The sequence below is a fragment of the Macaca mulatta genome, chromosome 6 (assembly GCF_049350105.2).
Source record: "Macaca mulatta isolate MMU2019108-1 chromosome 6, T2T-MMU8v2.0, whole genome shotgun sequence".
NCBI classification, from domain to species: Eukaryota; Metazoa; Chordata; class Mammalia; order Primates; family Cercopithecidae; genus Macaca; species Macaca mulatta.
In genome coordinates this window covers 144,792,190-144,804,853 of record NC_133411.1, presented here as the reverse complement: position 1 = coordinate 144,804,853, position 12,664 = coordinate 144,792,190, and the positions used below count along the sequence as shown (strand labels likewise).

General features: G+C 47.8%; 1 protein-coding gene across 32 annotated transcripts in view; it reads right to left on the bottom strand.

Annotated features, from left to right (window-relative positions):
- Positions 1-1,655: 1,655 nt before the first annotated feature.
- SLC25A48 (solute carrier family 25 member 48) overlaps positions 1,656-12,664 on the bottom strand; it is a 58,773-nt gene continuing 47,764 nt past the window's right edge. For 6 of the 32 annotated variants that reach the window (XM_028849738.2, XM_015140955.3, XM_078005234.1 and 3 more), the window contains one exon: positions 9,360-11,146. Coding sequence is in view for 4 of the 32 variants with exons in the window: in XM_078005234.1 (XP_077861360.1) it covers positions 11,045-11,146 (102 nt within the window). In the remaining 28 variants the exon portion in view is untranslated. Of the gene's footprint in view, positions 2,214-3,079; positions 4,929-9,359; positions 11,147-12,042; positions 12,349-12,664 lie in introns of those variants that run through there. The other 26 variants (XR_013418551.1, XR_001445542.3, XR_013418546.1 and 23 more) reach the window with 9 other exon arrangements.

Below are 12,664 nucleotides of genomic sequence, written 5' to 3'. Positions count from 1 at the left end.
GGTGAGATTTGAACTCAGGTCTGTGTGACCTCAGAGCCCCACTCTTAGCCACTGTACTGTCAAATGACCTTGGAAACACAACCTAAAAGGATAATGATACAATGTTAGGCCTCAAAGAGTCCCCAGAAAGGCTTTCTCTAATGGGGAGATTTAGGGTCACTTAATAGGGGGGCGTGTGTGTGTGTGTGTGTGTGTGTGTCTGTGTGTAAAGAGCCCTGAAATCCAACTTGAGGTCAACCACGTATGTTGTCTTTACACCACGTGAGCTAGCCTGGACCTGCCCATCTATTTGCTCTGGGTTTCAAGCCCCTTCCCTTCCCATCCTGACACTCCTCACCACCGACTCTGGCTCTTGGCAGGGGGGCTCCTGGGGCTGCCTGGCTCTACATCATTTGAGTCTCTCTGTCCTTATCAACTTTCATCCCCACAGAATTTTTCCTGTGAACAGCCATGCAACCAAACCATGGCAGGCAACACGCTGACATTTCTGAAGAGTCTCCTGGAAGTTTTCCAGAAAGAAAAGATGAGAGGGATGGGAGGCAAAATATGAAGATGAAATATTATTTATCCTATTTATTAAATTTAAAATGCTTTCTCTTTAAGTTGCTACAATTAAAAAATCAAGTAAGCTACTCTAAATCAATATCAGTTGTGATTATGTGTTTAAAATTGTATGTCTTTATTTTGAAATAAATACATATGGGGGGAAAATGACAGGAGCTGGTCTCTAGGCAATTACTCATCTCTTGCTGCTCAGAACAAAGAAAGCTACAAGTGTTGTTAAGGGGAAGAATAGATCAGAGACTCCTATAGTGATAAGACTCCTGATGCTGAATACAGACCCTCAGACTCAGAGGCTGTAGCTGGGGCTGCAGGGGAGGCTGCAGGGAGCAGTTACAAAGAATGTCTGTGGGGACTGTCTGAGGGTTGCCGCTAGGGGAGACTGAAGGCATGTCTGAGGGAGGGAGCCCTGGAGCACTGCTAAGAGGGCTACGGTCCTGAGAAATTGGCCGTGTGCCTGAAATAGGAGAAGGCAGCAGTTTGGAAGTGGGAGACTGCTCAAGAATGTGGGCATGCAGAATAAATGCTTAATAATTAACTGCTTAACCCCCTAGTTATGGTAGGAAGTGGATACTATTATTACATGTTTTTGTTCTATATATGCTGAAACCAAAGCTTAGAAAGTCTCGATGGCTTTCCCAAGATCCCACAGGTGGTGAGATTTAGAAGAAGGATTCACCCCTAGTCTCTGCTTCCAAACCCTTTGCTGTTTGCATTCTGCCCCTTTATTATTCTCTTTATACCAAGGGCATAAGGGTGTACACTGTGCTTCTTCCAACCACAGCCTGAGGGTAAAACAGACCCATCATAATTGCAGTCCACACTCTCATATCCAGAAACCTAGGGAGTCAGATAGGTTTCAGAATTCAAGCTTTTTAGCCTTTTAGAAAGTTAAAACAATCCATGTGCCATATATTACATAACACCCACAGCAGTGCCTGGGGCAAGGTTCCGTAATTAAACCTATCAATCCCGCAGCAGTCACTGAAATGGTCAAGTTTTGCAGCCAAATAAGTCCTAACAAATCTTGAGTTTTCACAGTTGTTTGGATTTCAGAATAATGATAAGAAATTGGTAAGCTGCATTAACAAAACAGCCTTTCTCTAGCTCATGCCCTACTTACCCAGGGAGGCGGGGGGGCACTCTCTCCAAGACATTTTATCTGGGGCTGGGCTGGGTGGCTCCAGGAGGGATAGAGGTTTCTGCAGCTTCCTGGACAGCCTGCTGCATGGAGTTCCAGATCGCAGCTGCAACACCTTCTCTTCTCCTCTCCTCCATGTGGGTTTTCTGAATGACTGGCCCCAGACATAGTTGAATCATGTGACACTGTGGTTTACCACCTGCAGCATGGGGAGACACCAGCCCAAGCAGGATCACAGCAGGGACAGATGCTGATGGTTGGTGATGGTTTCAGAACACAACTCGGAAATGCAACATGTTGCCGGAGATGGGCAGAGACGAGCTTACACTCACCGATGCAGATTAATCACCAGCATAGCTTGGTGCTTTCCCTCAGCTTTTCTGCAAAAGTCACATAACCTGCAGTGTTCCCTCCTGCAGGCAAGCTCCAAGGAGGGTTTCCTTACAGTGAAGTGTGCAATAATTATCACCTTCTCTGTGCCAGGAGAATTGAGATTCATCAAGAAGTCACCCTGGAGAAAGGAGAACTAACATTTATTGTTCACTCTGTACCAGGCACTCTGCTAAGCCTATTTTGTAGAATATCTGTTGGATCCTCACAAGAACCCCATGAGATATTTATATAATTGTTGTATGTAATTTTTCCCACTGCACAAATGAGATAAGTAGGCCCAACAAGGTTGCATAACTTGGCCAGAAGCACGTTGCTCGCAAGTGCTGAAGTTGCTACCCTCTCCAGGTTGCCAGGCCCCAGGCAGAGTTGTTTCCAGTAGATTCCAGATCAAAGGACACACTGCAGGCCAAAGCCAAGCCAAGATGTGGCCAGCCATAAAGCTGGCTTGCCCATCTATCCATCCATCCCTCCCTCTGTATATCCATCCAGTTTGAAGCAGGAAGACGCTGTGATGTTTCAACCTCACAGTTCCTCTCCTTTCATTGTCACATTGTCACCCTGCTTCATCGACCCCAGACCAAGACTCCCCGTTCTCTGCAAGGGGAGGCCTCAGCAGAAACTCAAAGAGGACCCAAAGGGCTTCATTCTTTATTTTTATCACTTGAAAAAGATGGCTTTAGCCAGGCACAGTGGCTCATGCCTAAAATCCCGGCACTTTGGGAGGCTGACGCAGGCAGATCACTTGAGTCCAGGAATTTGAGATCCGCCTGGTCAATATGGTGAAAGCCAATCTCTACGAAAAATACAAAACTTAGTTGGGTATGGTGATGTGCAACTGTAGTCCCAGCTACTTGGAGTCTGAGATGGGAGGATCGCTTGAGCCTAGGAGGTCGAGTGTGCAGTGAGCCATGACTGCACTGCTACACTCCAGCCTGGGTGACAGAGCAAGATCCTATCTTAAAAACAAACAAACAAACAACAACAACAACAAACAGATGGCTTCATTGAGATATGCTTCATATACCATATGCAATACAATTCATCCATTTGAAGAGTATAATTCAATAGATTTTAGTACATTGGCAGGGTTGTGCAACCATCCCTCTTTATACTGTATCATATTATCTGTAAATAGAGGTAATTTACTTCCATTTTTCCAATTTGGATGCCTTTTCTTTCATTTTCTTGGCTAATTTCTGGCTAGAACCTCCAATACAATGTTGAATAGAAGTGATGAGAGTAGATATTCTTGCTTTGTTCCTGATTTTAGCGGGAAAGGATCCAGTCGCTCACGATTAAATATTAATATGATGTGAGCTGTGGACTTTTCATAAATGTTTATTATCAGACTGAGAAAATTCTTTTATTCTTGTCTGTTGAACACTTTTATCTTGAATGAGATTGGACTATGTCAGATGTATTTTCTGCACTTATTGGTATAGAGGTTATTGATACAGAGGTTAATTCTTGGCTTTAGAATTTCCAATGGTAACTCTCCTAGCCCTGGGATAGAAAGTAACTCCTTGGACTATGGAAGAGAAGTCAGAGAGGAGAGGATGATGGCAGACGCTGTTGAGTTCCCTGGAGAAGAGCTCTCTGCCTGGCCCCCAGCAGAGCCTCGGGGAAGAGGGCAGCACTCCTGGGGAGGGCGAGGGAGGCGTGTAGAAAACCGAGAGTAAAGGGCACATGAGCCATATTCCCTGAGTGCCCTGGGAGATGACATGAAAAGAGAATGCCTCTTGCCACCACACCTAAGGTTTGGTATAGAGAGGACCACCCACAGGCCCTAGGAAGCTGGGCTTGATGCAGCCCCCTGAATAGTTTCAACGGAGAAACCAAAGATTTTCACCCAGGGCAGAGAGGGGCACTGATGTGTCTTGGAGGATGGTAAGGCCGGAGAGACCTTGGGATGGGCATATATGGCATGCTCAGACCAAGGACAGGGACCAAATGGGACTGAAGATGCTTCTACAGAAGCCACCCTGGAGGGAAAGCCACGCCCAGGACTAGCCGGGAGGAACACCAGGGTAGGACAGACAGAGCACCTCCCAGAACCCTGAAGCCTCTCCCTAAATCCCAAGCCTCCCAGATCTAAAGTCAACCCCAGGGGAAGGTGGAGAAGGAAAAAATCTTGAACTGGGCATTTAACTTGGAATTTCGAAGTTTTACCCTGAAATGGCAAAATTATTTTTTTCTGTCATCAACTTGAAAAAAAAATCTCAATTTAGTTAACAAAAAATAAAGAAACCTTCATTTGTTTGCTGCAGACCTGAGGATGTGATTGAATCACTCAACAGACACTAATAAGTGCTCAGTGAGGAGCACGCGCTGGACTCAGTGTGCGGCTGAGGAAGGCGCTACTGCTGTCCTCGGGATCCACCGGTGCACAGGAGCCGGGAGAAACCTGGTCGGTGCTGAGAGGAAAGGGAGGCACGGGGGCGTGGTACTTGAGACTGGAGGGAGTGGCTGAGCCCAGAGCTCACTGGCCCCTCCCCATCCTCAGCCAGAGGAGCGAGGATGGACGGTTTCACTGGATGGTTTCTGGCTCCCTGGTGCTCATGGTCTGGACTTCTCTGGACCAAACATTTCTTGGAAACCTCTTTGATGCCAGCCTAGCAGAGTGGGCATCGGGGATCAGACCTTGGAGGGCTTGAACCAGTGACTCATGAGGCATCCCAGGCATCAGAAGGGCCACGTCAGTGTCTGCACCATCCTGGCCCACGCTTGCTGATTGATGTCCACTTGGAGGTCCAAAGGCCAAACATCTGCAGCTCTCAGGGCTTCACATGCAGAGATGAGGCCCAGGGAACACTAGTCACCCTGTGTTTACCTCCTGGAAAAAGCAAACAACCTAGATTCAGAGAAGGCAGGCAAAGAACAGAAACCAGAAAAATCACACCACGCCCCCCCTTCCTCCAAACCCTATGTTTTGCACTTTACAGTTTACAAAAACACTTTTGCACTTCATTGTTATGGAAGCTGTGCAAAGGAGGTAAGGGAGACCAGTGTGGCCATTTTACAGATGGCTCAGGGGGCACGGATGCCTGCAAGAGCACACAGGTAGCCGATGGCCCACGTGAAATTGGAACCCAAGGGGAAGGTCTCCCTAGTGTGAAGTTCTTTCCACCACAGAGAAGGGAAAGGGCAACACCAAGGGAGATGGTGATGCCCAGGAAACAGGAAGAGAAGTGTCACGGGGTCCAGGTGCTCTCACCACAGGGCCAAGGTGGTGCACTCCCAGACGCGGACTCCTGCAGAGGGTTTAGTTGACCTTTGCTGCCACCAAGCGGCCGTTCTGAGAGTATCAGCCTTTGGGTGAGGGATATATACATAATATATGTGTAAACAGGTCAAAACTACTTTCATAGAACACTAAGATGTTATCTGCATAGAATACTAAGATGTTATCTGCTCTTTTCAATCTTATTTCTCACAAGTGTACAATGGAGTTTCCCAAAGGCTATATTGCAAGTGATAACCCATTGACTAAAAGCAAAAGGAGACAGGGGAACACAATTGCTCTCTGTTTAAGCCAGACTTAGCTGCAAAAAGGGAACACAACAGAAGTCTTCTCGTTAGTTACATTGGTTTAGAAAGAATCATTATTTTCATAGAATGTTATTTATGTTAAAATGTCGTGGATTTATTATTATACCTAAATGGATAAATATTTTTGAAATTGTTTGAATTTCCAGTAAATGTTGGTAAATATATAAGCAGACGTTCTTTGAGGCCCTTAATAATTTTCAGAAGTGAAAGGGGCTGCTGAATGGTAATGTTTTTTTTTCTTCTTTTCATCGTTCCTAGTAAGGCAAATTGGCCAACCTTGAAGCCCCCCAACTCCAGGACACAGACACCAAAGCTGGTGCTTGGCTTGGAATTCTGTTTTGTTTTCATCCTTCTTAAAAATAGGATTCCATTTGTTTAAAGACTTTCCTGACCATGACACAGAAATTAATGCCTGGTACTAAGCTCTCTGAGGGCAGAGTCCCTGCCATTGTCACCCAATGCCTGTAACAGCACTGGGAACAGACTACACGCTCTCGCTCTCTCTCTCTCTCTCTCTCTCTCACACACACACACACACACACACACACACACACACACACACACACACACACATATATTTGGTTAAATAGAAGCATAATGTGTTGATGGAGGAAAACTCACAAGCTGTTGGCCCCAACTATTCCACAAGATTGCCCTCTCCAGAAAAATCTAAGAGGAAGTAGATCCGTTGCTGGCTGACGCCTCCCAGATCTGGCTACCACAAGAGGTTTGTTTGGGTTGGAGCTGAGTTTCTTCATTAAAGCCAAGTTTTATTCATTGCAGCCCAGGTGCTCCTGGGTGAGAGTGAGGGTGTAGAAGATGTGCTGAGGCAGTGTCTGCCCAGCATGCAGGAGGGCAGGGAGGGGAGGGGCTGTTACTCAGAGCCGGGCTGAGGCTGGGCAGCGAGGCAGAGCCAGCCCGCAGCCTGAAAAACAAGTGCCCAGCAGGGAGCCCTAGCTCTGCAATAAGATGTGCTTTTATTTTAAGATATTATAAAAACAATATATGCTTGCTGTAAAAAAATTAAAACATTACAGTAATCACCATCATCAAATCACCATCATTATAGTGATATACAAAGAAATCACCATCATCAAAGTAGGAACTGAAAGCCTTCTCCCAATCCCATATCCCAGAAATAGCCACTATTAAATTTGGTGTGTACCCTTCAAGGATTTTTCAATGCCCATGTAATTACCCATATATGATATGCATTTTAAAATGAAAATGAATAACATCATATATGTTATTCTGCCCCTCCATTTCTGCACTTAAAATGTTGCTGACCTATTTCCATGACAATATATGTAAGATCTACCTCATTCTTTTTAGTGGCTGTTTGTTTAACCCCCTCTTCTATTGACAGGCATTTGGAAAGTTTCTCAATTTTCATTATTACAAACAATTCTCAGTTAACATGGTCATGCTTGCATTTTTGCCCATTAATTTATGCTTCCTTTATTCTAAACCCTGCTCATTCTTGCTGCTATGCTGAATCTAAGGATTGGGAAGACTCAGCCCTGGCTCTGAAGATGGGCACAGGCCAGTGAGAAACAGAGGGTGCACAGGCATGACTGTAGCACAGGGAGGGACACAGTGCCAGAGGGGTCATGTCGGTGGAAGAGCCATGGATGCTGCTAGGGGAGAGAGAGAGAGAATCAAGGAAGCCCTAACATCTAAAGGCTTAAAGCACCTGAGCTGGGTTGAAAACAGGGAGCATTCCTGTTCCTGGTGATGCTGGGGATAAGAGTGTCCTATAGGTTAAAGAAAAGCACAGAGGCAGGGAAGTCTGGAGGGTGCTGGGCAGACAAGCAGCTGGCCCAGCAGGCTTGTTGGATCACTTGGGAACTCTTTAAGCAACATTTAAACGCCCATTATATGCCTGGCACTGGATGGGATGGGGGAAATGATGGGAGCACAGGGAACCTGGACCAGAGCAATGGGAGGTGAGTCCAGAAGGGCAGTTCTGATGTGGTTGATGGGAGGCCTTCATTAGCAGTTTCAGACTCCATACTTATGTGTCCCAACAACTTTGTCCTTTTTTACACCTCAAAATAGCCATCATCGTGGCTGCTGGTGATGTTCCCTGGGTTGGACAGCAGGGGAGTGTAGCCTCAGGAAGATTATCAAATGGGATTGGCGGTAAAGTCCTGAACTGGGGCTCAGGTATGTTGGAGCCTCAGTTTTTTCATCTGTAAACTGGATCAGCAATGCTTCTCTCTGCTTGCCTCCTCCTACAATCAAGAGGTGCCATGATGATTAATAGAAACTAGGAAAGGCTCAGACACCTGAAGAAGGTGGTTGCTGCATCTCAGCCTCATCAGGAGCACCCAGTAGAAGACCCTAGTTGGCCTTGTGGACACAGCACCACTTCTAATCAAACTGTGCAAGCATACCTAGCACCAGGAAATGGTCCAGTTGAGGCAGACTTAAGAAACACATTCTAGGATGTGTTAGAGCAGAGACTTTAAGCCTACCCAGGGATGAACCAGGTGCCAGAAGCATCTCTTCACTCACATCCTCCATGCCCGCCCAGGCCCAGTGATGCTGGAGCAGACAGGCAGGCTGGTCTCTTCCTATCAGTAGAGCCTCTCCACTGCACCAGAATGACGTGCCACTGAAGTCCCTCGTGGCTGTCCCCAGCACCGAGGTCAGCATCTGCTCGGCAAATGTTTGATGACTGAACAAATGAATGAATGTCCCACTGCAGGAGGGTGGGCAGCTTGAACTGTAACCTGCAGAGATCCCCAGGGGACCCTGCAGTCCCAGGGGCTGTGAAGGAGAAAGATTGAGGAGGGCATGCTGAGGGTTTTATTTCAAGCAGGGAACCCTCCGCTCCAGTAACAGGTTTCACACCGAAGAGACAGAACACTTTCAACTCTTTTGCACCATAGCATTGCTTTGGTCTTAGGTCTAGTAAGGCAGAGATTTTTCCGAGTCATGGCCCAAATCACTCAAAGGCAGGGGGTGGTGGGGGAACAGGGTAGTGGAGAAACCAAGGAAGACCTTTTCAAGGGAAAGAAAAAAAGAACAAATTTGAGGACATTTCCTTCACTGGGATGTAAGCCAGGGATGGCAAATAGATTCATTTCGTATGGCAGTTCTGCGCAGCTGGTGGTGGCTGCCGGGGCACTGTGCTGAGAAAGACTCTGAGGCGCCACTCGGCTCATCAAGAAAGGGCTCTATGATTGACTAGGAATGCTTGTTGTGGGCACAGAATTGGGAGAGGCTGCAGGGACACAAGCCACATAACAGCAAAATAGCAATGGCCTCCCCATGCAGCTCTAGTAAGGAATAAAATTTAGAACAATGAAGTCACTCTGGAAACCAGACTGTGGATCAAGTATTTTGTTTTGTTTTGTTTTGTTCTCCATGTAAAAATAAGGCCCAGAGAGTGCCCACCCCAACCAAGCCCAGGGCCAGCCTGCCTGAAGCAAGTCACCAACGTGTGCCACTGCTCAGGGTGGGAGAACCCCTAGAAGGTTTCTGTCCCTCATCACCCTTTTCAACGGCTATGCCCTCCCTGCCGACCTGAGGCATCTGGGAAAAAAGAAGCCAGGCTGCCCCTGCTCAGTTTCTCGCCTCACCTGTGTGGAGGGGGGTTTCCCTCTGGGCCTGCAACATCCACAGAGGCCTGAACAGAGCGAGAGGAATGACAGTGGCCAGGAGCCTCTTGGAAGCCAGGCAGGGGCATCTGACAGAGAAACAATGTGAAGAAGTTTTTAATGCTTTTATTTTGAAACTTAGAGCCAACTCCACCTCTTCCATGAATTCACAGTGACTTTACAATGGCCATGGGGGGAAGATCTATTTTACTCCAGTTTTGTTTTGTTCTGTTCGTTTTTTTGTTACCAGGTGCAAGTCCAAAGCTGAAATAGTTGGTGATCAGTTGACCAATGGTCAGTTGAATCCCTCCAAGGCAGGAGCTCCGCTGCCCCAGCTGGGGTGGGGATCAGAATGCTTGCAATTGTGAAGGAAGGAAGGGGTTCTGAGGACAGCCTGCTTGGCTGAAAGCCCACCTGGCGGAGAGTCTTTCTTTCTCTTCAGTAAATTCACACCATGGGTTCTGCAGACACTGTTAGCATTGACCTGTTAATGGGATGAGGCCCTGGGAAAAAGGAGGAGAGACAAGAACATCATCTAACAGGAGTCTTGAAATCTTGGATCTTGGGGTCAAACAACCCATTTGGAGACTGGGTTTGTGAAGCACCAAGAGGCAAAGTACGGAGTGGCAGAGGCTCTCAGGGTTACCGGGGCTATTTGTAAATGTTCAAAAAAGGTATCATAAGAGGACTATGTCTTCTTTCCTTGAAAATCAGTTTTCCTGAAACTGCAAGTAGGCTACTGAGATCTGGAGCATGCGTGTCAGGACAGAGGGCAGACCAGCATTATTCCAGTGGAGCATGCGTGTCAGGACAGAGGGCAGACCAGCATTATTCCAGTGGAGCATGCGTGTCAGGACAGAGGGCAGACCAGCATTATTCCAGTGGAGCATGCGTGTCAGGACAGAGGGCAGACCAGCATTATTCCAGGAAGCTCTGGAGGTTGGTCTTGGACAGGTGGATGGCAGAGTTGGATTCATGAGCCACAGACAAGTTTGAGAACCAGCCACTGATGAGTGGGCGGGATGCCACTTCTACCACCAAAGGTCACTGATCTTCCCGCATGGGACTTGGGGACGCTGGGGGAGATCTCTGTGCCTGGTTGCTGGAAGGCACCTGGCAGCTGCTGGGAGCTGGGTGATCTATTCCCTGCAGGCTCTTAGAAACAATTCTCAAGTCATCCCTGTCATCTGTACCCAGGAACTCTCGAGATGGTCCCCATCCCGCCACTTCTTAGGGACGGCTTGACTCCCTAGATCTCTAATATACGTCATCTCACTCTGTCCTGGGTCTAGACAATGAGGGAGGCAGTCAAAGAGTGGGTGTGACTGCTATCTGAGCATGGCCTGCCCCAAATCTCAGAGCTACTTGGTAAATTAAAATCCAGTCTTGTTAACAGGCCTTGGTGTTTTGGGGTTAGAACAGGAAGTTGAATGCCATGGGCAAGACTTGTTTAAGATGAATCTGCAGACTGGTGGCTGGGAACCTCACTCTCCCACCAGGAGGCAACAAACTCCTCCCTGCCTTAGCAGTCCTCCCTGTTGAGGGAGACAGACGTCCATGCCCCTTGCAAGAAAGAGCGCTTTCAGAAAGAAAAGCTTCCAATTGCGTTGGTCACTGCTTGTGAAAGGCTAAATGCAGGACAATCGTGATTGGGTTGCTAGAAAGTTCCTTCTTTGTACTGAAGCAGTTAATCACGAGGGTGGTCGCAGTGGCAGGTACGACAGGTTGGGCAGGCATCCGGCCACTCTGGGATCTAGGAGGTCTTGGCGTTAAAACCATCTTGTAGCTGAAGATTTCATGACATGGGAAGATGGTCCCAAACTACTGAATGGGAAAAGAGGGCTGTAAAACACTGTGTAGAGTAGGATCCCAATTTGAAAATACACAGAAGACAAATCTGGAAGAATAATAACAAGGTCTTGTGATGACAGGTCTTACTATTTTGTTCTTTCTGTTTATTTAAATTTTCTATTTTTTCTACAATAAAAATGCATGACTTTTATTATAGGATGTTTAAGAAATTACTTTTCTCTTAAAGAGAGAAAAGGGGGAAATGGCCAATATCCGAGCACAGCTTTAAGAAGAAGACAAACTCCTTCCCTGTCCTGGAGGCCACCCAAATGCTGTAACTCTTCACTCAAGATGTTGAATTATGCAAACTGTGTTGCTACCCTTTTCCTTTTATAAGAAAGGGCAAATAGCCAGAAAAGCAGTGAATGTTGCTGCTTTAGCAAAAAGTGGAGAGCATTTTATTTGAAGCCAGCTTCTGGGGCTTGTCCTGGGCTAACTACAGTCAGCCTGGTTGGTCAGGCCCCCTCCCTTTGTCCAGGTTCTGGCACCACTCGTGCATCCCAGCAGGGCTCTGCCGTCCCGAGAACACCCCTGCCAGCTCACACGGGGAGGCAGCAGTGAGGTTTTATAGACAAAGATCATCCTTCCTAGGAGAATTTGTGCTAACCAAGACTCATGTCAAATGGCTTCTTAGTTGACTAGAAAGTTCAGTCCACACCCACTTTGTCTTCTGAGCTTTGCAGGTAGCCAGTGTGGGGCCAGACAATGAGGAAGAAAAAGCTCAGGGAGGAAGAGGAGGCCTGAGGGAATATGGGGGTTGGTCATCCACCCATCCGACGACACTGCTGAGTGGTCCTTTGTGTGCCGGGCTCTGTGCCAGGCACCATTAGTGCAAACGTAGGGACAGCACGGCAGCCCCGCCTGGGGAGTGAGGGCGTCCTCTGGCATTTAGGATGCAGTGTGGGTGGGGGTGGGGGATGGTCTGCAGAAGGCGCGACTCACCCCAGCTGAGAAAGCAAGCCGGCAATCCGGAAGGAGGAGACTTCTACAGCCTGGATGACAAAGAGCTGGTGAAGCCAAGGACAAGTGGGAAAGGAGCGAGAAGAGGATGTCAGGCAGAGGGGACAGCCTGAGCAAAGACCTAGGGGCGAGAGAGAGGGCGGAACATTCAGAACAGTGGTGAAGGGTGAGGCCAGCAGAAGCAGGGTGAGGGCTTTATCTAGAGGGCAATGGGGAGCCAAGGAGGGCATGTGAGCATGGGAGTCAGATTTCTGTCTTTAGAAGAGTCCTCAGGCTACAGTGATCTTTCTGCAATGAGAAAGAAAAAGAGGGTATGGGAGGCAAAGAATGGTGGCAGAGACCTGTCCTCTAGGGCTCTGGGAGCCTGTGGGTGGCTCTCAAGTCAGGCCCTGCAGTTCAGTAGGGAGGTGGGGAGACGGTGCCCCCCTGCAGGTATCCTGGTTGCAGTCCTCACTTGTGAGCCTGGGTCATTGCGTCTGCACGGTGAAGGTAAAAGTGCTTCTCTGCAAGGGCTGTTGAAGCTACTGGATGGGAAAATGGAGAGGCGAACTGCCTGGAAACAGGTATACTCTATGCCAGACTCGGTCCCTGGGGACCCAGCACA